At 41.5% G+C, this 21,205-nt stretch overlaps 2 protein-coding genes across 8 annotated transcripts in view; both read right to left on the bottom strand.

Annotated features, from left to right (window-relative positions):
- Nucleotides 1–11,434, bottom strand: part of obscna (obscurin, cytoskeletal calmodulin and titin-interacting RhoGEF a) — a 44,572-nt gene extending 33,138 nt beyond the window's left edge. For 6 of the 7 annotated variants that reach the window (XM_079158129.1, XM_079158126.1, XM_079158127.1 and 3 more), the window contains exons 1-20: nucleotides 11,207–11,434; nucleotides 10,200–10,314; nucleotides 9,847–10,113; nucleotides 8,790–8,951; nucleotides 8,496–8,600; nucleotides 8,150–8,416; nucleotides 7,673–7,942; nucleotides 6,885–7,151; nucleotides 6,516–6,779; nucleotides 6,140–6,406; nucleotides 5,585–5,854; nucleotides 5,221–5,487; nucleotides 4,790–5,056; nucleotides 4,011–4,283; nucleotides 3,663–3,926; nucleotides 3,253–3,519; nucleotides 2,677–2,943; nucleotides 2,291–2,560; nucleotides 1,536–1,802; nucleotides 286–561 (exon numbers count right to left, since the gene is read on the bottom strand). In XM_079158129.1, coding sequence (XP_079014255.1) covers nucleotides 286–561; nucleotides 1,536–1,802; nucleotides 2,291–2,560; nucleotides 2,677–2,943; nucleotides 3,253–3,519; nucleotides 3,663–3,926; nucleotides 4,011–4,283; nucleotides 4,790–5,056; nucleotides 5,221–5,487; nucleotides 5,585–5,854; nucleotides 6,140–6,406; nucleotides 6,516–6,779; nucleotides 6,885–7,151; nucleotides 7,673–7,942; nucleotides 8,150–8,416; nucleotides 8,496–8,600; nucleotides 8,790–8,951; nucleotides 9,847–10,113; nucleotides 10,200–10,239 — 4,597 coding nt within the window. In that variant the 5' untranslated portion in view covers nucleotides 10,240–10,314; nucleotides 11,207–11,434. Of the gene's footprint in view, nucleotides 1–285; nucleotides 562–1,535; nucleotides 1,803–2,290; nucleotides 2,561–2,676; nucleotides 2,944–3,252; nucleotides 3,520–3,662; nucleotides 3,927–4,010; nucleotides 4,284–4,789; nucleotides 5,057–5,220; nucleotides 5,488–5,584; nucleotides 5,855–6,139; nucleotides 6,407–6,515; nucleotides 6,780–6,884; nucleotides 7,152–7,672; nucleotides 7,943–8,149; nucleotides 8,417–8,495; nucleotides 8,601–8,789; nucleotides 8,952–9,846; nucleotides 10,114–10,199; nucleotides 10,315–11,206 lie in introns of those variants that run through there. The other variant, XM_079158128.1, reaches the window with a different exon arrangement.
- A 2,435-nt stretch (nucleotides 11,435–13,869) lies between these two features.
- LOC306695026 (dynein regulatory complex protein 11) lies at nucleotides 13,870–19,913 on the bottom strand (the record flags this gene model as incomplete). Its single annotated transcript, XM_079158130.1, has 19 exons — nucleotides 19,840–19,913; nucleotides 18,787–19,114; nucleotides 18,522–18,641; nucleotides 18,089–18,268; nucleotides 17,913–17,984; nucleotides 17,332–17,537; nucleotides 17,133–17,217; nucleotides 16,893–17,039; nucleotides 16,660–16,735; nucleotides 16,157–16,263; nucleotides 15,898–15,984; nucleotides 15,750–15,811; nucleotides 15,554–15,636; nucleotides 15,174–15,281; nucleotides 14,886–15,085; nucleotides 14,660–14,746; nucleotides 14,389–14,566; nucleotides 14,071–14,309; nucleotides 13,870–13,980 (listed from the first exon to the last, which is right to left on the bottom strand). The coding sequence occupies exons 1-19, from the start codon at nucleotides 19,848–19,850 to the stop codon at nucleotides 13,870–13,872; spliced, it is 2,487 nt and encodes an 828-aa protein (XP_079014256.1). The 5' UTR covers nucleotides 19,851–19,913.
- Between the last annotated feature and the right edge of the window lie 1,292 nt (nucleotides 19,914–21,205).

A 21,205-nucleotide genomic window follows, 5' to 3' on the forward strand; every position in this document is an offset into this window, starting at 1 on the left:
TTGAAAACATTTTTTAAAAACACTTTGGTATCATAGGTATGGGTTTTGGGATTTTGCGCTAAACGAACTGTACATAGTTATGTATCACTAAGTCACTTCAGTAAATAAGAGATCTACTGAGACAGCTGAGTCATGGACTAGACACCCATAATAACGTCTTTTTAGACATTATCAAAATGACTTGTTTATAAACATAGAATTATTATTTTAAATGTACTGCACATCTAATATGGGCACCAGATGTGTTCTTATTGGTCTTTGCAAGTTCTTTTGCTTCAAACTTACGCTTCACTTTGACTTCAGCGGTGGTTTTCTGATCTCCTGTGATGCAGCTGTACTTCCCTGCATCTTCTGGTTGGACGTTGTGAATTGTCATCTGAGCTGTCTTTCCTTCTGACTTCATCTGATACTTCCCCCGATATATCTGCTCAGATATTTCGTGAGTGCCTCTCTGCCACTGCACCGGGACTCCCTTCTTTGACAGCTCACAGCGTAAATTCACACTGTTCCCTTCTTCAGCCTCCTGGCTCTTCAGATTTACTTTAAATGTGGCGGGAACAGCTGTGGAGCCAAACACAGATACTGTACTATACATGTAAACTAGAACACAAGCAAGATCATTAACCCTAAGAGACTCATACACCCATTGTTGTCTTTTTTAGGGGGAGACATGGGAACTTTAGGTGGGATAGCAGGTCAACAGTATGAGCTACATAGAAGTTTATATCATCTGAAAGCAGCTCAGCACTGTGTCAAGCTTTTAAGGTCATAAATGTGTAATAAACATTGTGTTTGATTGAGTCTATAAGGGCTGAGAACATGATGGCCATTCCCCTGCACTTTTATGTCTTTATTCTAGAAATTGCTCAGAAGCCCCCTTATTGCCAATATACCTTGGAAAGCCATAAATCCTCTGAATGCTGAAGGTCTCTAGTTTGTTGTTGTAAAGTTCCATGAGGCTATGATTATGTTAGAAGTCATAACCGGTCCAAAAATGACCTTCCTACAATGAAATGGCTTCTATGGGGACTAACATCATCACATATGAATACAATTGGGCTCATTGGATCCACAAGAGTCTTAGCTTTTCCACTTTTTTTCCCAATTTCAAGACTGTTTAGTTTAGCAATATTCAATCACACCATTTTTTAGAATAGACAAAAATAACACATGTATACTACATGCAAAAAACAGCTTGTTTTTTTGTCCCAAATTACATGGGATTAGCATAAATGTCTGTTATGTCTCTTTGTAAAGCTAGAAGTAGCCTTACTTTGAAACGTTATTTAGCCTCCTTCCTTGCGAGTTAGCTAGGACTTGGTTGGTTGGATGCCTTAAGTCATCTAGTTTCATATTCAATATCTTCATTCTAGCTTTAAATCAGACTCTTAAGGACAGTATGTCTTGGCCTAGATCCCACTGGTCTGAAGCGGTTTACAAGTAGGTCAATATACCTCTAAAAAAGGATCAATTCACAATAAACAAAGAAACAAGAAGGTATGCTTCCCTTCACTCATCTCACACATTGAACATACCAATGACTTTAACAGTGGCCTTTGTCCTCTGCTCTCTACACACACAGGTGTAGATCCCGCTGTCCTCTGGTTCAGCATCTCTGATGATCAACTCGAGGGCCGAGCCCCTCTGCTTAATGTGGTACTTCTCTCCGTTCTCCAGCAGATCTCCCCCAAGCCTCCACTCCACTGGGACACCCACTTTAGAGATCTCACATTCCAGCGTGATGCTGTGTCCTTCCTCCACTTGGAAGTTCTTCAGTTTTAGCTTGAAGGTGACGGGAAGAGCTGACAGGCAAAGATTAAGTTAGGTCATGAAGAAATCAATAATCACAAGAATTTAATAAACAGCAGTCTGCGTTTGTATATTATTGTGCTATTTTTCTTGAACATAATTGTGTGCTTTGCCCGGATGAGAAGAATGCAAACAAAGTTTAGCATCTTGCTAAATCGTAGCAACTATCATATTTTCATTTCTTAAATGCTCAGATCTGTAGGCTACTCGCTGCATGTTTCTATATCAAAACCAGATTATTTTAACACTTTAACTCTCTTTTTTCTCTTTTCTGTTTGCAGAATGTCAAATGGTGTTCAGATGTTCAAATTATTTTTTTTAAATCCTTTTGTTTATTGTGACAATCGAAGTTCCCATGTACGTTTTGTGAGTAGCCTACTTATCATACAAGGAATGTTACTGATCTAATTCTGTCTTTTGTTATTCTGTCTCCATATAAAAAGTAGAATATAATGAAACTCTTTCAATAACAAAAACCCACTATTAACAGTCAGCGTTGCAGTGGTCTCTATGCTTTCACAGATGCATGTGTAGATGTCGCTGTCCTCAGGTGTAACATCAAAGATCTTCAGTTCAATTAGCACTTCTCTCTGCCTCATGTGATATTTCTCTCCACTCTTGATGAGTTCATTCCCACTCTTCCTCCACTCCACGGTGTGACCAGACTTTGACAGCTCACAGCGTAGAATCGCAGTGTTGCCCTCCTCAATCAGCACATTCCTCAACTTCTGCTTGAAGGCTACTGGGAGAGCTGAGGAGTCACAGGTGAGTATAGATTGACATGAATGAACTATTGATTGTTATCAACATTAATTGTCAAAATGGATTTAAAACCATTAGTTAGCCCATTCGTTAATTATGTCTTACCAGTGATTGTGACGGTGGCGGATGTCACCTGATCAGCACACTGGCAGCTGTAGACCCCACTGTCTTCAGAAACAGGCTTCCAGATCAGAAGCTCCAGGGTGGTCTCCCTTTTCCTTATCTGGTATTTAACTCCATTCTTCAACAGCTCATGTCCCTTACTCCACTCCACTGGAATTCCAGGTTTAGACAGCTCACAGCGCAGTAGGAGATTGCTTCCCTCTTCTGCTTGCATGTTCTTTAACTGCTGTATGAATGTGATGGGAATAGCTGGAAAATAATACAGTAAGGAGCAAAGTGAAAATGGGGAAACTGTGCACAGTATTGATGACAAGGTTTGATGCATGGAGATGCATTCATGACAAATAGCCACAGTATAAACCATAGACTGATTTAATGTGCATGCATCAATATTACTGCAGAGCAAGACAACAAATCTGTGAGAATCTGACACAGAAAATGATGAATTGACTTTCAAATACACTTCTGTGAAAGTGTGCTTTGATGAAACTGTGCACTGTGTAGGTTATTGGTAAAATTAGGTTTGCACATGAAGGTGAGGAAAAGTTAATGACATACCATGTACTTTGAGGCTTGCTGTAGTGCGGTGATCTCTACACTGACATGTATATTCTCCTGAGTCGTCAGGCTTCAGGGCTTTTATGGTCAGAGAATTGATTGTCTTCCTCTGTTTCATCAGGTACTTGTCTCCAGACCTGATACTTTCAAAACCTCTCCTCCAGTGGAACTGGACCCCAGGTAGGGAGTATTCACAGGTCAGGGTCACGGTCTCCCCCTCTTTGGCCTCCACAGACTTTAAAGACTGGGTGAACTCTGCTGGGATGGCTAAAAAAAACAACAAAGACTAGGAAAAATAGAATACTACCTGTACAACCCATTATAATCACACATCCCTCTGGCATTTAATATTGGGCAATAGTAAGCAATACCGGTCCTGTAATGACAGGTCAATCTAATTATTTTCATACCTTTGACAGTTACAACAGCCCTAGTTGTAACAGATCCAGCACTGCACTCGTACACTCCGGCGTCGTTGTTACAGACCTCCCGAATTGTTAGCCGGGCCTCACAGCCGGAACGACTGGCAAAATACCTTGAGGAGTTCCACATCTTGCAGCCATCTTTGTACCACAGGATGTGACATGGCTTGGAGGCCAAACAAGACAAAACCAAACCACCTCCTTCAAAGGCCTCACAGTCCTCCAGTGCTTTAATGATGGTGGGACGCCTCTCTGGTAGCATGAAGAAATGAACGCAAAATAAGGAATGTTCAGTGAAAATGTAAATTAAAACACTCTGTCAGATTAAAAACTCACCTCTAACCAACAGGGATGCATACGATCTTTTGTCCCCTGCGGCAAACGAGATAGTGCCGGTGTCTTTGCGAGCAAGCTGTCTAAATGTGAGGGTGTGGTAGCCTCCGAGCACCATCTGGATCTCATTGAGCTCATTGGTGTACAGCAGAGTCTCGTCTAGATACCACTTGACCACGTTGTAGTCACTGGGACAAATTCGACACCTGAATGTGACCGTGTCGCCTTCTAGACACTCAACATCCTCTAATTCATCCAGGATCAACACCTTCTCACCTGAGAGAAACACGTAACAGATCGAAAAGTTGAAATTCCGATAAACATTATACAAGGTATTCATTAGTAGTTCACTGAGCATTACACTTAAAGGTGCAAGATACGAGATTGGGAGCATTTCGATTGCCTCTCGACGACTCAACGTGACATGCACAAAAACGCACTAAAAGTGCGCAAGGCCAGCCCGGCTATGTCAACAAAGCACAGAGCGAGAGCATCCTCATTCTCTGCTCAGGTAGATACTACTCAACTATATCTGTTCATAGCAAATTGTTTTTTGCTGCCATATTAATGTTCAGAATTTTAAATACAGCTCCTGTAACAATAATAAAATTTATTTTTAAGGTCATTTTAGCTTAGCATTTAAAACCACAGTAAATATATACTTTTTAGCTGACATGCAGTATTCGTCCCGATGTGGCCCACATACAGTACCTTTAGCCCAACTACCGTGACCCTGAACCACAGTGATGCAATGCCCAGTGTTCCCTTTACTATGTTCTCACCGTGCACAGTCAGCTGGGCCCGGCTCCGCATGGTACCGACATCACACATGTAAACATCTGTGTCTGATTTGTCCAGACAGGTGATGGTCAGGGACAGCACCACACCCTTCTGCCTGATGACATACTTCCTACCAGACCTCAGCTCCACCATGCCCTTCAGCCAGGTCACCCGCTTGGCTGGCCGCCTGGTCTCACACTCCAGGGTAACTTTACCCTTTTCCTCTGCTCGCGTGTCCCTTAACTCGATTGCAAATGTGTGCTGAAGTTCTGAAAGGAATAATGAAGAATGAAAAGTGAAAAGTGAGTCGAGCTTCACATTTACTACACCAGTCGCCGATCCACATTGCAAAATAGGACATATCACTTGAGGCTAGTATTGCACGACGATTAATAATCATCATCAACATTTATTTTGAAAAGCCCTCACCTACCTCTGATATCTAGCTTGGCACGTGAGGCAATGCCATCAGCCTCACAGCAGTACTCTCCAGAGTCTCTGATGGTGGTATTCTTGATGACCAATCGCGCCAGGTTCTTCTCCACACTCATCTCATACTTGGTGCTCTGTCTGATAAAGTGGCCATTTTTCAGCCAACGGATGGTGGCTTCTGGTTTGGTGATCTCACAGCTCAGCTCTGCGTCCTCGCCCGGGACCGCCTTGACATTCAATAGCTCCCTGAAGATGTGCACTGGCTTCTCTAAAGGAGACATATTTCAAAATAAAACGGAGACATGTTCCCCCCCACATAAACAAAATATTGCGGATCATTTTATCTGTGACAACAAGGTCTATACCTTTAACAAAGAGCATGGTCCTACAGCTTAGGTCTTTAATTGTGAAGACCACGTCTCCAGCATCGGTCAGTATAGCATCTCTGATGGTCATCTTATAGTTACGGCCATTGTTGATAACCTGAATATGGCTATTGGTGACCACCACCTGGCCATTGATGATCCAGGAAGGTTCATCATCAACGTCATGAGAGAGGTGACAATCAAAAGTGCAGTTTTCGCCTTCCAGAACAGATGTTGTCTTCATACGTTGCACAATAGTGATGTGTAAGTCTGTAGGCAAATATAATAAATAAATATATCGTTACAGAGAGAGAAAAATGTACCAAGTCATTGAACATCTTTGTGACAGAATGACCAATTGTCTCTTTATTCTAATTCCTGAGTGCTTTAGTGTCTGTGCACAATTAAAAAATGCAACATAGTTCCCTCTATCATTCTATCAATCATTTAGTGGCACTGTTGTCAAAAGACAGACAGCTCTATTTGACCACAACACTTGAATTTCAAGGTGTAGAGCTTTTCCCAAATAACCAACAACATGTTAGCACTACTCACCATGTACGGTAACTTTGGCCTTTGTTTGGCTGGTGCCCAGGTCACAGGTGTACTGTCCAGCGTCATCCTTGCTCAGGGAATGGACGATCAGTGCCATGGACTTCCCAAACTGGAGTAACTCGTGTTTATCATCAGCGGTCAGGACCATACCATCCTTCCTCCAAACAGGGGTCACCGTCTCTTTGGAAATTTCACACTGCAGGCAGACGTCCCCTTGCTCTTCTCCTACGGCATCCTCCAGAGACCTCAGGAACACTGCCGGGCGCTCTGGAGCCAAGATCATCATACTTAAGTGTGCAAGTTTCTCACAAATCAATAAATGGAAATGCAAGAAAAAAAATCCTAATCATACACTTCAGTTATTCGCCAAGCTGACCTTTGACATTTAAAGTGGTAGTCTCAGAGAGAAGTCCTGTTTTAAAGGTGACCATGCTCTGCTGTGGCCGTAGCTTTTTGAATGTGAGACTGTGCATCGTGCCCATATGCTGGATCCTGTAGATGGCGTTGCAATAGAGGCGAACATTGTTGAGGAGCCACTCCACGTTGGCGACCACATAGTTGAGCTCACATGAAAATGTGGCCATGCCATCCTCCTCAACTTCCTTTGGCTCAAGGTGTTTAACCAATTTCAGCGTTCGCACTACAATAAAAGGGGGACATAAATTATCATCTGAAGATAGTGAATATCCAATACAGAAATTGTTATTACTCCACCTCAATTTCCCCCAAACTATGTTTAGCCTACCTTCTACCTGAACATGAGCTGTGCTCTGTGAACCCCCAGCCATGCAGCGGTACTGCCCTGCATCCGTCGCTGTCAAGCCATGAATGGTCAGCTGTGCTCGTTTCCCTTCCCTTTTCATGTTGTACTTGTTTGAGGTCTTCAGAGACGTACGACCTTTAAACCACCTCACCACCCTGGGAGAGGGGGCAAACGCACAGCTCAGAGTCACAGAGCTGTTCTCCTTCGCCTGTACATCGTCCAAGTGGCGGGCAACCTGAAGAGGTCGCTCTAGAGGGGAGAGATGTAAAAGCCACTTAATGAAACACTCCGGCAAAATCAAGAATTCATTCACTTTACAAAGTTAGACCTTTTCAGGACCATGCAGAGGATATAGGTCTCCTTAGGATACATCAGGAATAAAGCAGGATAAAACTCCAGAAAGCCAATCCTTTGCAAGGCTAACACAGAGAGCACACACAGTTCAGAGCTTTGAGAGAGAGAGAGAGAGAGAGAGAGAGAGAGCTTTGAACTTTTAAAAGTTAAAATTACTTTGAAAAGTTTTAGAAGTGCTAATACTAAACTAAAAAAAGAGAGATTTCACTGGGCTGTTTTTGAGCTCTGTCCCCCCAATGTCCAATAACTCAAACCGCTCTAGGGGGAATACAGATTGCTCCGAGCCACACCAGGTGAAGAAGCTTTTGTTAAATAACGTTAACATAAAGTGTGGTTCTTACTGACTTTTACATTGTTCCTGTACAATAATAACATTACAAAAATCCTAAAATTACCAAAAATCCAAGCCAACTCACCTTTGACAGTAAGCTGAGCAGTGGAACGACTCTTTCCAGCTACAAAGACCATGGGCCCAGACATGGAGCTTTCTGTGGAGGCGAGACAGAGGCTGTGGAGGGTGCCCTCCCTGTCGATGTTCACTGCTGCGCAAGGTTCCAGCACCTCACCGTTCAGGGTCCACCGGGGAGGCCTCCCTGATTTCAAGCTGGTCTCCACCTGGAACAGGGCTGGCTCTGGCTCCATCACCTCCACTGATTTCATCCCTCGCACTATTCTGATAGCCTGCTCTGCATGTACAGCCATAATACACATTAACCAGTGCTGATCCAACTCTTGACTTATAAGAGTACAAAAAAACTCTAGTTGGCACATTAGAATCATGCACATAGGCATTACTCATAATGAAAGTATTGTGGGTACATGAATGCAAAACATACTGTAGGCCATAAACCTTGTTTTGTTTCATTTTATTACTGTGATAGCAGCCATCTCACCCTCCACCAGAAGCTGACAAGAGGTGTTGTCATCTCCTGCATCACAGGTGTAGGTGTCCTCATCTGAAGAGCAGATGTCATCGATGGTCAGCTGCCTGTAGATATCTTGGCTGATCAGTTGGTACTTCTTACTAGGCTGGAGCTCCTTCCTGTTCTTGTACCACCTGACCTGAGCATTAGGCCGTGACACCTGGCACTCCAGCAGACCCCGGTGGCGATACATAGCTATCTTGACCCTTAGAGGACGCACTATTTGGACTGGGAGCTCTGAAGAAGGGAGGCACAGGCTGTAAACCTTCAATCATTTTCTCCATAAACCCATGTTAAATCGTATCTGGTGGCTCACCTTTCACTGTGAGAGTTGCGTAGGATGAGACACGCTCTGCAGTGAATCTGATCTCTCCAGCATGCTCTGGCCTGACTGACTTGAAGAACAGGGTGTGAGTTTTACCTGCAATCAGATCAAAGCAAAATGTTTGTGATTAACCAGGGGATATAGTTTCTATTTTATATATTTACACCGAGGAACAATTACTGACCATTCAAACACAGCTTCTTAGCAAAATTGAGTGACAGGCCTCGGAGTTTTTATACTCTTTAGGCTTATTAGTTTCAGTAAAACCCATTGTTGGTCTCTCACCCTGTTGTCTGATCTTGATATTGTCTCCAGGTCGAATTCGGCTGTCATCTCTGTACCACCGACCATCCAAATCCACCTGGTTGACCTCACACAGGAAGTTCACGGGTTGACGCTCCATCGTGTCAACATCCTCCAGCTCCGTCACTATGTGGATGTCCCTAGCTGGCAGAAGATAACCAAACCGGGACTAAATGCTGTGTGCAACCAAACAGAACTTTATAAAAGCTGCTTGTATCGCTTTTTGGTAACCCTGTAATGACTTTAAGGCAAGTATTTTTAATTTAGCTTGTTCATTCATGAAGGTGATGAAAGAAAGACTTATAAAGTGTTGAAACAAGACTACAACTCTGTTAGTGACCCTGTGACACTGTACTAACAGTAGGCACAGCAGTGCCTTGAGTCAAATGTTTACATGCAAACATGCTCACAATGATAATGCTAAAATGTGGATGTACAGCAGACATAATGTGTACTGTGTTCACCATCTTAATTTAGCAGATCAGCACGTTTTGTTAATTAGCACTAAACACAAAGTACAACTGAGCCTGATGGGAATGCCATTAGTTGCAGGACCATAAACCAATGTATTGGGCTAATTTAAACTTTGATCTAATGATGGTATTAAGTGGGAGGTCAGGGGATTACATTTATTACAATTCATCCTCTGGGGGCTATGAATGCCTGTACCAAATCTCATAGCAATTCATTAAACAGTTGTTGAGATTTAACAAGACATACTATAATAAGACATGACCATCTCTAGAGCCCTGCAACTAACATGGCTACAAATATTTAAGCATTATTTTTCCCGATTGAATGATTCTTCATGATTCTTCTCTTTCTGACATATAACCTCTTATTATTTCTTATCTTCTCATTCATCATTTTATACATTAGGCTATTATCTGATGTAGTATAAGACAAGAGTGCAGTCATATTTGAATTACTTTGTCCCATCATATGAATGTTTATGCCGTGGTCAGGTCTTGTCTTGGTCACATGGACACAATAGAATACTGTGGCTGTGGTAGTGGCACAGTCTACATAAGCACCTTACCTGTGACACTGAGTCTGCCTGAGGTCTGAATGCCGTTGGCCTGAAAAGAGAACAGGCCTGCGTCTCCTAAAGCCACCCTGTTCAGTAGGAGGGAGTGTTTCTTCCCATGCGTGCTGATGCGACAGTTGGGCTTGGACTTAAGCGGCATCCCATCTCTGGTCCACAGACCCTCGATATAGGCCAAGTTGAGGCTCACTTCAAAGGAGCAAACCTCACATTCGGACACCTCCACATCCTCCAAGCCCTTCACTACCAGCAGACGGTTCTCTGGCACATAAACACACATGAAGCATTAGAAATTCAAAAGCTGTTTTGCTACTACACCGAAATTGATGTGTGAGAAGAAAACTTACTTGCAGCAGCTACTATTCCTCCAGGTATATTGTCTCCCATGCCTCCTGCTCTTCTCTCAGTATGATTGGAGAATCTTGTTTGCTTTTTACCCCAGTTATCACAGAAGGGCTACAACTATAATGGTGATGATTAAAAAAAAAATATATATATATATGTCAGATCTGGCCCAGAAGAAAACTAATAAGCGGTTTAATTGTTATAAAGCAAACTCAATCTGGCTGTAAAAGCACCGTCTCATTCACGCCTCATTCACATTTGCTGCCATGCAGCTTCTTTCAGGTAATGGACAACACTTCATTTTACATGCCAAACAAATTACATTCAGGCTAATAATTCCATAAACCATCACTTCCAAAATATTGGCCTATCAAAATGGAAACACATGGCATCACTCTGATATGGTTGATCTCTGGTGCGATGGCATGCCAGTCCTCGGTGAAGAAGAGCAGAGTAATCTCTGTCACCTCGCTTGGCTGAGCTCAGCACCACAAATATAGACTCAGCTGTGATCAGGCTGCATGCACTGAACTGAGAAGAAGGGGAAGCTTTAAAAAACAAAGGAGAGGCCAAATGAGAACTGCCCATCAGTAACTGATTAATAATATATGTGAGATCATGACACACTTTTCAGGCGCTGCCTCCTCCCACTATCATTATGAGGTTTTCTAAGTGTTCCAAGAGGAGGGCCATTCTTTCTCATTAACTGACATTTCATAATGCGTCACACAATGACACTGAATCTACCGACCATTATCTAGACCAACCTCTAGAGGCCTGATCAGTTATGATATCCAGTGAGCTCTTCTCCAAGATGGCATGTAAGATGAATAAATACCATAGAAATACAAAAAAAAACATCTTTGAAATTAGATGAGCAAACTTAAAACACCCGAGAGTTAAAGATTTTGACTTCTCATATTAAAGTATGCAAACAAAGAAATAATGACAAGAAAAGATGTATACATATACGTATATACATATATATCACCTGCAGCAATGCACCCACCTTAAACTTAAACGGGGCTTTTCTAGAGAGAATAGATCCTTGCGTGGCCTCTTGTTGCACCGATGAGAAAAAAACTAAAAGCCTTCACCTGAAAAACAAGAATAAAAACTTCCACCATGACAACGGCTCGGTCGGAGTCTTGTCTTGTTCCACACAAAGCCTTTAAGATTAACAACAAACGTTTAGCCAAAGGAGAGCAGGCCCAGGTTTGCGAGCTGCGTCCCTGTCTCCAAAGCAGACAGCCTATAGCGCTTTCTCTTTTTTTCTTGCTTTGATGGAGCATAGTGCTGAACAGCTGACACATCTCTCCCCACATACTAACTTCCAAAATAGCCTTCTGTCAGTACGAGGGCAAAGATAGCTTTGGCTTCAACGGTGCGAGTCAACTCGCGTTCAGCATCAATGGAACTATCAAAAACAATCAAAACGTATACAACAGGCTTGGTGTGTTTGATGGTTTTCTAGTGTGCATGAGTGAGTGACAGACAAGCTTAGTACAAATGACTTGAAAGCATCTCAGTAAGTTACCTTCATGTAGCACCGGGATGTAAGTGAGTGTCTACATAATATGTACTGTCTGTTGTTTTACATACAATCAAATTCACCACCAGGTTGCCTGAACTTAGATCTTCCACCTAAACAACTGGTCCAAGGCAGAAGTAGAGCGTTCTGTACATTATAAGGCAGATGCAGATTAATCACACGCTCTTCACAATACTGACTCATATCTTTCAGTGTGTTAAACCTCAGGTCAGTCCATGGATCCCCGCTGGGGGTTTCCTCCACTGCTGCAGTTAAAAGGTCACAAAAGATTAAACAATATATATGAAGACAGATGTATCGGCACTCCTGTGTGATGTCATTTACTGACATCAGAGTAGGTGACAAGGTGGTTTGCAAACCATGATTGCAGAGCTCTGGATACTAAAAATACACATAAAACATTCAAAGTGACACAGCAGCCATGCTGATATTTATTCCTCTAACTCCTCCATCTCCAACATATGTTGGGCTGAGGGCTTCGTTTGCATTAAAACAATAAGATTTAATTTTGTGGGATTCCCTCATTCAGACAGCCAGACAGAACAAAGCGAGCACTACCCAGCACTGTGCTGCCTCACTTTGACAGACAGCTCCATGTGCCGCTGAGCACTTCTAAGTCCAGTGAAACTCGACAGGATAATCTCTTGATGCACAAAAAACAACTTGTCGTCACTGAGAGGGAAACGGCCGCCTGTTTTGCAGATCTCCAGCAGGCCGTTCAATCAAAGCTTTTTAGCAGCTTTCTTGGACATTTGAGTGGGAAAGGATAAAGAGTAAATACTTTTAAAAATAGACTTTTAGCTTATGAATCCCTAACAAAACATATATTGGATTACAAATCGGGGCATTTCATGGCTTTCAATGCTAATTTCTAAACAGGACGTCATATGAAGATCAAACAGATCTAAGAAAAGGCCTCAAATCATGTCACAGTGAAAACAGCCAACGGATCAACTTGATCTCGTGACATGTGGGCCTTCTCCTCTGCAGCATCAGTAGGATGCTGCACATAGGCTAAAAATAGAGTGACGTTAAGGGGACCAAGGCAATGTGAGGATGTGTTGAGTGAATTTAGAACTCAACAAAACAGCTGAACACTCCACCTAAGCCTCTGGACCCCTGCTTGAACCCCCCCTCCCTCCCTCCTGCTGATCACATATCCTCTGGTTCAGACTCTCTACACCTGACAGTGGTCATAGTAAAGGAAAATAGAAAGGTTCAATACATACATTTGATCACAAATGTCTCGACAGATGACATCTGATCATGAGCCCAGACTAGATGACCCAGATGCCATGATGTTCGTGTTTATTTCTGAAAGCCACATTCCAAATGTAGTGTTATATGTAACCTTATAACCCTGTGCCATATGGCCAGGTAGCCATAGAGCAGAACGGCATTATGCCCTTGACAGTCTTGGTATGTCTCACTACAGTGTGGCCTTGAGTATGATAGTCATAGGAGTCAACCCGAGCCAGGCTGAATTTATTTCTGCTCATATTTAAATAGCTCGTAGTTTGGTTGGCTGCATATAAGCGTCTGTGATGGGTGATGCTATTGAGGTAAATATTTCAACTCAATTTAAGGATGAACTCCAGACAAAATCACACGTAGAAGTAGATAATGCAAGATTTAAAGTGAGCGTAAAGCAACCATGGAAATGGAACACAATGATGAGATTTGATTATCGCTAACAGCAGAAATGGAGTGACTAATTATGTTCTATCTTTGGACAAAATTGTCATTGCCTCTTACTCAGAATACCTCTTCATAGGATGGTCACACGACAGGCGTTAGCGCCGTTCCTTATAGACTCGTAAAGTCCCATGTGAAGTATGGAAGCTGTGGTATTTTGTCTTCTTCAACCAAGTAACAGGTCCAAGAAGATTTCAACATTGTATTTCTAACACCAGACACTAGTGTAAGCATTTCATTGCTCACCATTTCGGTTGCCTCCTCCAACGGCAGTATTGAAAACACACAACAAACACAAATGGACTGCTTTAAATTTGATTTATCTTGTAGGGAGTAAATCGGACAGCCATCAGATGGCAATTCACATACAAGCTTCAATAAATGTATAACTGCATTCACATGTGATAAAAAACATGAGGACAAACTTATTTTTTCGCTTTCTTCTTTGCATCTTTTCTTTTAACTGGTGCCTGTTCTTCCTTTCCTGCTGCAGCTTTAGTCCTCTTCTTTCCCAGGGGGGTCTTTGCGTACCAGTTCTGGTGATACACAAAAACAAAATGAATATGCAACAAAGCAGTTACAATCATAAAAATGCAATGAAACAAAATATGATATATCTACTGCACTTTAAGGGCGTCTTCTTCTGTCTGGAACACAGGGCAAATCTTCGCTAATGGAGCAATGAACTCAGCAGCAGTCAGTGGTCTGTTTGCCTGCTGTAGGATGCGACGCTTGGTGACAATGCTCCGGATCACCCGGACCATGTGACCTGGTGTGTAGCCATCAGAAATCTTCGTGAGAGAGCTGAGGTCCAGCGCTCTGGTTACATCACCCCCCTGCTTTCTGATCAGTTGCTTCCACAAGACTGAAGTCAAACAGAGTCAAAGGTCATTTTTTTATACCAACAAATAAAACTAATTGTTCTTCACGGTGTCTATTCTTACTGTATCTTGAGCCGTACGCGGGTCTTGGGATGAGGAGGATTTTGCTGTACATTTTACACAGTGCCTTGATGTCAGCACTTAGTGGGTCTTTAGTTGTTCCTACTATCAGAACACGATCCTCCCCTTTGATCAACTTGAGAGACTTGGGCAAGTCTTTCTTCAAGCGTTTGGGCTCCAACTGTGCAAACACAAAAATGACCATGCAAATCAAAAACTGCTACATTTAAACAACATGATAATGCTGTTCAGCTTTTCTTCTGCCCAGAAATACCTCTTTTTCTTCCTTGGGAACTTTCTTGTAGAACATTTTTTCAGCGTCTCCAATCCATATTACTGAAGGTTGAAGTAATCGCGCAACCTATATGCGAAGGTGATCATGAAAAATCATAAATTCCCTAATGACGTTTATGCTTCAATATAGGTGAGAATTAGGACTTGAAAAAAAATACTATTAAATGGCAATGGCACCTGAGTCTGTTACTGTACTACTGTTTTACCTTAAACACCATGTGGAGCATCATGGCGAGGCCGCTCTTGCCTGGGTACTTTCCTGCCGTGTTCAGAGGAGACAGATCAAACAGGTTGGCACCTGTCTCCTGGCAGATTGCATGGACCAACATCTTCTTGCCTACACCTGCAGGCCCTGCCAGTAGGATGGCCTTTATCAGAGTTGCCTTCTCATGTACCGGCTGAGAGCCTGCAACAACACAACATCTTCAATTCAATCCAGAAACAATACTTTCAGCTATATTTATTTAAAATATCAATAAAAATTACTTTCACACCTAATGGTAAAATTGCATATAGAGATAAGACCTGCCGCACGTCCGACAATGACGGCATGGGCTCAATGTCGTTTTGCCTCAGTGTGGTCCCAAGGTAGTTATAGTCGCCTTGCAACGAGAGGGAACAACTATTAGTCCAATAGTTATTAATCAGCACGGTGAAGCATTGGCAAAACTGCAAGAAAGGACTTAAAAATCTATTTCCTTACTGCAAAGGTTATTGTGCCAATTAGAAATTGTTCATTGTGATCATACTGTTTTGGCAACCACAAACCAGAAGAGGGCAGCACATCGTTACTATACAGTTATGATTTTAAAGACAAAAGGAGAAATCTGAAAGATGGCACACCAGTTTATACAAACAATATATAAAATCTTACCCAGGTAATCCTGCAGCCTAACATTATTTGCTTGTTTCAACAAGCCCTGTTCCACCAGCTCCTGACACAGAGACTCAGGAGTCCTAGCAGACGTGAATAAATCATGTAATCGTTTTCTCCAGCAATTGTATTTACTGATTTATTAACTTCATACAAATCAAGTCTATAATGAAAACCATCCTCTGTGTGACCTCACCTATCAGCTGTCAGATCTTTCTCCTTTTTTTTCTTCTTCCCACTCTTAGATCCTTTCTTTTTCTGTGGAGAATAATAGATATCACGAGGACACATCTCAACTAACCCACATGACCAAACCTCCCAGACATTCTTCTCTCACTCGTTACCTTGGCCTTTGCTTTGGTTTTACCGCCCTTGTTTTTATCCACAGATAGCTTCAGTTCAGCCAGCTCTTGTCTCATCTGCTCATCTACCTGATAAAAGCAGAAACAGACCAAGAAGCATGTGGCGCTGTTATCAGTATTAAACACCAGTGAAATGGACACTGAATGGTTAAAACAACAGCATTGGTTTCCTGTTAGTTTGGTTGTTAAATTCCTAACACGTGAGAATTTAAAATGTTTTATTTCCTGTAGTCAGCATTACCTGTACTCGAATATTTGCCTCAATGACTTTCCTCTTTTCTTCCTTTATCAGCTCCACCTCGTGCCTTTGGTGGAAGTTTCTGGACTCATCGCGGGTTTTCCAAAAATCTAAAGATGACAAACATTCAGTTCACTAGTACATTACTATATACAGCATTTATACCGCTTCTTATTCACCCATACATGCACAAGTTCATACAGAGATGGTGGCGGAGCTGCAACGGGAGCAACTTTGGGTTCAGTGTCTTGTTTAAGGACACTTGGACATATTGACAGGAGGACCGGCCCCAGATACTTTACACTGAGAGGTGGGGAAAGCCAAAATACAAGAAAACCTCCAAGGTATGTTGCATACTTCCCATTGTGTAGTTTTCCATCTAAACAACATACTCTTAAACTATTTTTTAACTGGATTTGGAATGTGTTTACTTTTATTCAGTTGAGAGGCTACACTGTAATAATAAGACTAATGTGTTATTTTGACCTTTTTCAATGTAAACATACCCACAAAGATTTTGTTTTCTACTTCCAAGTCTGACAGAAAAGCTGAAGGTAGCATCTTCAATCCTGCTTCTTCTTCCTGATGTTCAGAATAGAGTTACATAGCGTCACTGAATTTGAAACATTTTTTTGTGAAAAAGCTGACGAGGATTGGTTTGAATAAGAGAATTTCCTCGTACCACCAGAATTTGCTGAATATTATATCAAACAATAAAAAAAGATTTACTACAACTTACTTCCTTGTTTTCCTTCTTCTTGTCCTTTTTCCCCTTTTTCCCCTTTTTCTCCTTTTTCTCCTTTTTCTCCTTTTTCCCCTTTTCCTTCTTCTCTTTTGGTTTTATTTTGGCTTCCTCTGTTTCCTTTGCAGCAATTTCTTGCAATAACTGAAAAATATATATGCGCACCAAACATAATTCTCCTTCTGCAAACTACAGTAAAAATATGCAATAAATCCTTCTTTTGACGGTGTATTTGACCTGCGTAGGGGTCTTTTCAGTGAAAAGGAGGGCTGAGCCTCCGTCCTCGTCATTAGGGTAGTCTGGAAACAATCCTGTTGCATCACTATTTAAAAAATTCAAACAGAAGACAGTAAGAACGCAGCTATTTGATTTATTAAATGTGTGGAAATGCTCTCAAATAACAAAAATCATAACAAGTCCCTCTGTGAAAGCTCACCGGCATTCAATGAACCACTGTCGGATTTGGTCTTTCATGGACTTGCTCATGTCAAGGCCCTCTACATCTTGTAGTTGGTTTGTGACAGCCACTGCAGACTTCTGATAATCTGCGTTGCGGTCCTCCCGTTTAATCCGTGTGTAAGCTTCACTAGCCTGGGCAGTGATTACTGCAGGGCATGGCACCTGGTATTTTGGATCCACGACCTATAACATTAAAAGGGACCAAACATACTTTATATATTCAAAACAAAAGGTAATTATAATCAAGGAAAAGATTCAAGGTTTAAGGGAAAAAATTACGACCGCAAAGTGCTATATTATTTCATACTGAAGTGGAATACAGCTATTATTTACAGTTTCCATGATATAGTTGCTCCTTTGTTGACAGAAAAACAAGTTGGAAAAATGGCAGGTTTAACTTACTGTGGAGCCAGACAAAGGAACACAAAATGTCTTAAATGATATCATTCAGCTTTTAGATTGGATTCATTAGAAGTAATGTTGGTTTAGTAAAAAAGTGTGGATCTATTTTTACACTTTAAGTAAAGTTTAGTAAAATTGATGGCCCATTTCACTCACCATTCCCAGAAAGATCATTTCTTCTTCCCGAGCAATCTTGACCCTCTTCCTCTGTATGTAGCCCCTCCACACCTGCAATTCACATTCAAACAAATCTGTCAGCATGAAAGATGACACAAGCCAAAGACAGAGGCAGAGAGAGAAGCGAGTATAGGATTGCGTTGGTAACAGAGGACCTTCTGAATGCAGACTGTGGCCAGCTCAATGGCAGCTTCTCCAGGGTCCTTGGTGCTGTACATCCTGTTCATGTTTCTGCTTTCTTGATTCAACTTGGCCCTCAGGCGTCCTTGTCGGGCCCTCTCCGCCACTTGAATGATCTTAATGGCCTCCTCTTGACTCATATCCTTCGTTAGAGGCTGTAGGGACAAAATAATTGAATTGAACATTTTTATACTTGTCATTTATTAATTAAATATATCAATTATTGAATAAAAAGTTTAGTGTCTGCCTATATATATATATAGGCAGACACTAAACTTTTTATTCAATAATATATATATATATATATATATATATATATGCCTTTTTCTTGACGTTTTTTGTATGTAACAAAATAAAATGAACAAAAGAATATCAAGAACAGACGTGTGTGGCTTCTTTTCAACTCACTTCTGGGCTTTCAGTAACCTCCACCGTTTTAAGGATTTCTGTCACCATAGTCTTTCGTTCTTGTAGTTCTTTGATGCGATCGCTGATGAAGTAGCGAGGGATAGGGATCTCAAGGTCTCCCTAGAGTGACAAAAACAAGAAGAATAGCTGTTGAGTAATATCATTATCGAGGGGACATCCCAGATAAGGTCAATGCCAGCTGTGAATCAGGTGATTTTAGCAATCCAATTTCATTAATCTTGCTCTGAAAAAGAAAGAAACTCACAGGTGTCAGCTTAAAGGCGTGAAGGACATCATCCATGTAGTGGTACTCTGAAAACTCTTTTTCCACCATTTCATTCTTCAGCTCCAACACCCTCCCCATCACACCTTCAAGAATTGCCCGAATAACCCTTCTCTTTTGAGGGTGGACCACTTGGTCATAGACCTCCTCAAGCTGTCTGAAGATTTGGATGTAGCGCACATAAAGCATGGCCAGACGCTGGAAGAACACCACCCGGTCCTTGTCTGGGCGGCGGGGCTCAGCAGGTAGTTCCTCAGTGAGCAGACGGCTCAACTCTAACTGAGCATCTGCCCACAGCTGGTTGTATGTCCTGAAGTAGTGTAAACAATGGGATGAGCTGAGGCTGGGAGAACGGTTATCAATGGTAGGTGAGTGGTGGTCAAAAAGAAATGCATCATAATCAATGCAGGCCAAACCTTATTCATAGAAGAATACAAACACAAGGAGGAAAAAGAAGCCAAGATGGAAGATTGGTTGGACTGTACCTTTGTGTGTCTTTTGTGGTTTTAATGTCATAAAAGGTCATATGTTACAAACGCTGAGGGTAACACAGCTAGGAATATAAAGGACAACAAGGCCAGTAAACAATGGCCAGACTGCGCAGTAGTCAATAAAAGGGAAACAAACATTTAGTCAGCAGGAGTCTCAAATGCAACAACTGGAGAGCCAGAGTCGCACGTGTCATTGCTGTTGCCATATTTCCTGCTGCTCCTCTGCTGCTACATATTTAAAATACCTTGCTTGTTAGTACTTGCTTCCTGTCGTGTTGTTGGATGCTTGACTTAAGTTAAGCTACTTTAACATTTCCAAATTGCAGTGTCATAACTTGTACGCATTATTTTCAAAACACTACCTTGTATGTATTGTATTTTTACGTTTTAAGCACATGCATAACAGTGCAACTTTGGTTTAACTAAATATTGCTAGAGTTGTTTGCAAGAAACCAGCTAGCGGGACGTTATCTTGAGTTTAATTTAACAAGTTAAAGTTAAACTACGTGGCCGCCTAGTCTAACGGTACAATAACGAAGCTTACCTTTGCGACATGTCTCTGTTTCTTATAAAACAACCGCACAATTTACAGTGTAAATATAAACCAACTACAGTGCATCAAAGATGAGAACAGCTTCCACAAGTTGACGTAGTGCTTGGCCCGTCTCCATAGTAACCGTCTTCTTCTTCTTCTTCTTCTTCTTCTTCTTCTTCTTCTTCTTCTTCTTCTTCTTCTTCTATTTCTGATTTTACGGCGGTTGGCATCCAGCTTATTGGTGTATTACCGCCACCTTCTGCTCCGGAGTGTGGATCAGCCAATAGACTAGCAATCTTTTCCCCAAAACAAAGCAAAACAAAACAAACAAACAAAATAATAATAATAATGAAATACATTAAGAAAAAAGATACCACCCCATACCACATTGACCTATATTTTATCCTCCATGTTTTACCCTCTAGAACTATACAATACTAGCCTCTGACAGGCATCCTTGTGTATTTCAATCATATCTAAAAACCCCTGTGTTCCTCAAGAAAGCTAACAGTACCACAGTATATAATATATTATTATAAAAAAGTGATCTGTGGTTTCTTCATGAATGAATATACAGCTATTGTGATCAATGTTGAACCTTAGTCTCTAAGAAGTTCTCTTGAAGGACATATATCAGTAACTTTGAAGTGAAGCTCTTTTGCTTTTGTATAAGTTGAAGAATTTAATTTGCAGTTTGCTGAACATTTTTTACTTGAGAAATCATGTCCATTAGGCATCAGTGAAAGAGCATGAGCGGGGCAACAAGAGTGCATTTTTAAATTGCTTTTAATCATATTGTTTACAATTGCACTGGAGATTCAATTTCATGGACTACAGAATTTCTAGAAAGGTTGTTTAGATTCATCTAATAAATGGGTGAAAAGACCATATATTTATACCCATAAAGTCATTGAAAAACAAAGACCTATTTCCAATGCAGTTCTGCAGTTCCAGATGTGAACATTGTGCGGTGTGAAATTGTGTTTGTACAATAGCTTTCAATAGAACAATACAGTGGAATGAAATGAGGATAATTCTACAGGTCATTTTTAAACAAAAGAAGTTGTGAAGTAAATGAAAACATGTTGTGTATGTTGTGTTCCTTAGAACACAACATAGATGTTGATGTTGTCATCGTCTTCACTGCTCCTGGGTCATGTATTGTGTTTTATTTTGTTCCTCTCCTCTCGTTTCAGATCACTTCACTTCCTGCCTTTTTGTGTTTTCCAGCCAGTATAGGATGGTCTGCCCCGCCCCCATCTGCCCCTCTTTAGCCCTGCAGTCACCTGACCTGCTGCTCACCTGTTCTCACTCCTCATTCTGTCTCTACAAAGACCTGCCTGGTTTTGCTAATGACCTTGCCTTCAGTTTCCTG

This window comes from Pholis gunnellus, assembly GCF_910591455.1.
Source record: "Pholis gunnellus genome assembly, chromosome: 4".
Lineage (NCBI taxonomy): Eukaryota > Metazoa > Chordata > Actinopteri > Perciformes > Pholidae > Pholis > Pholis gunnellus.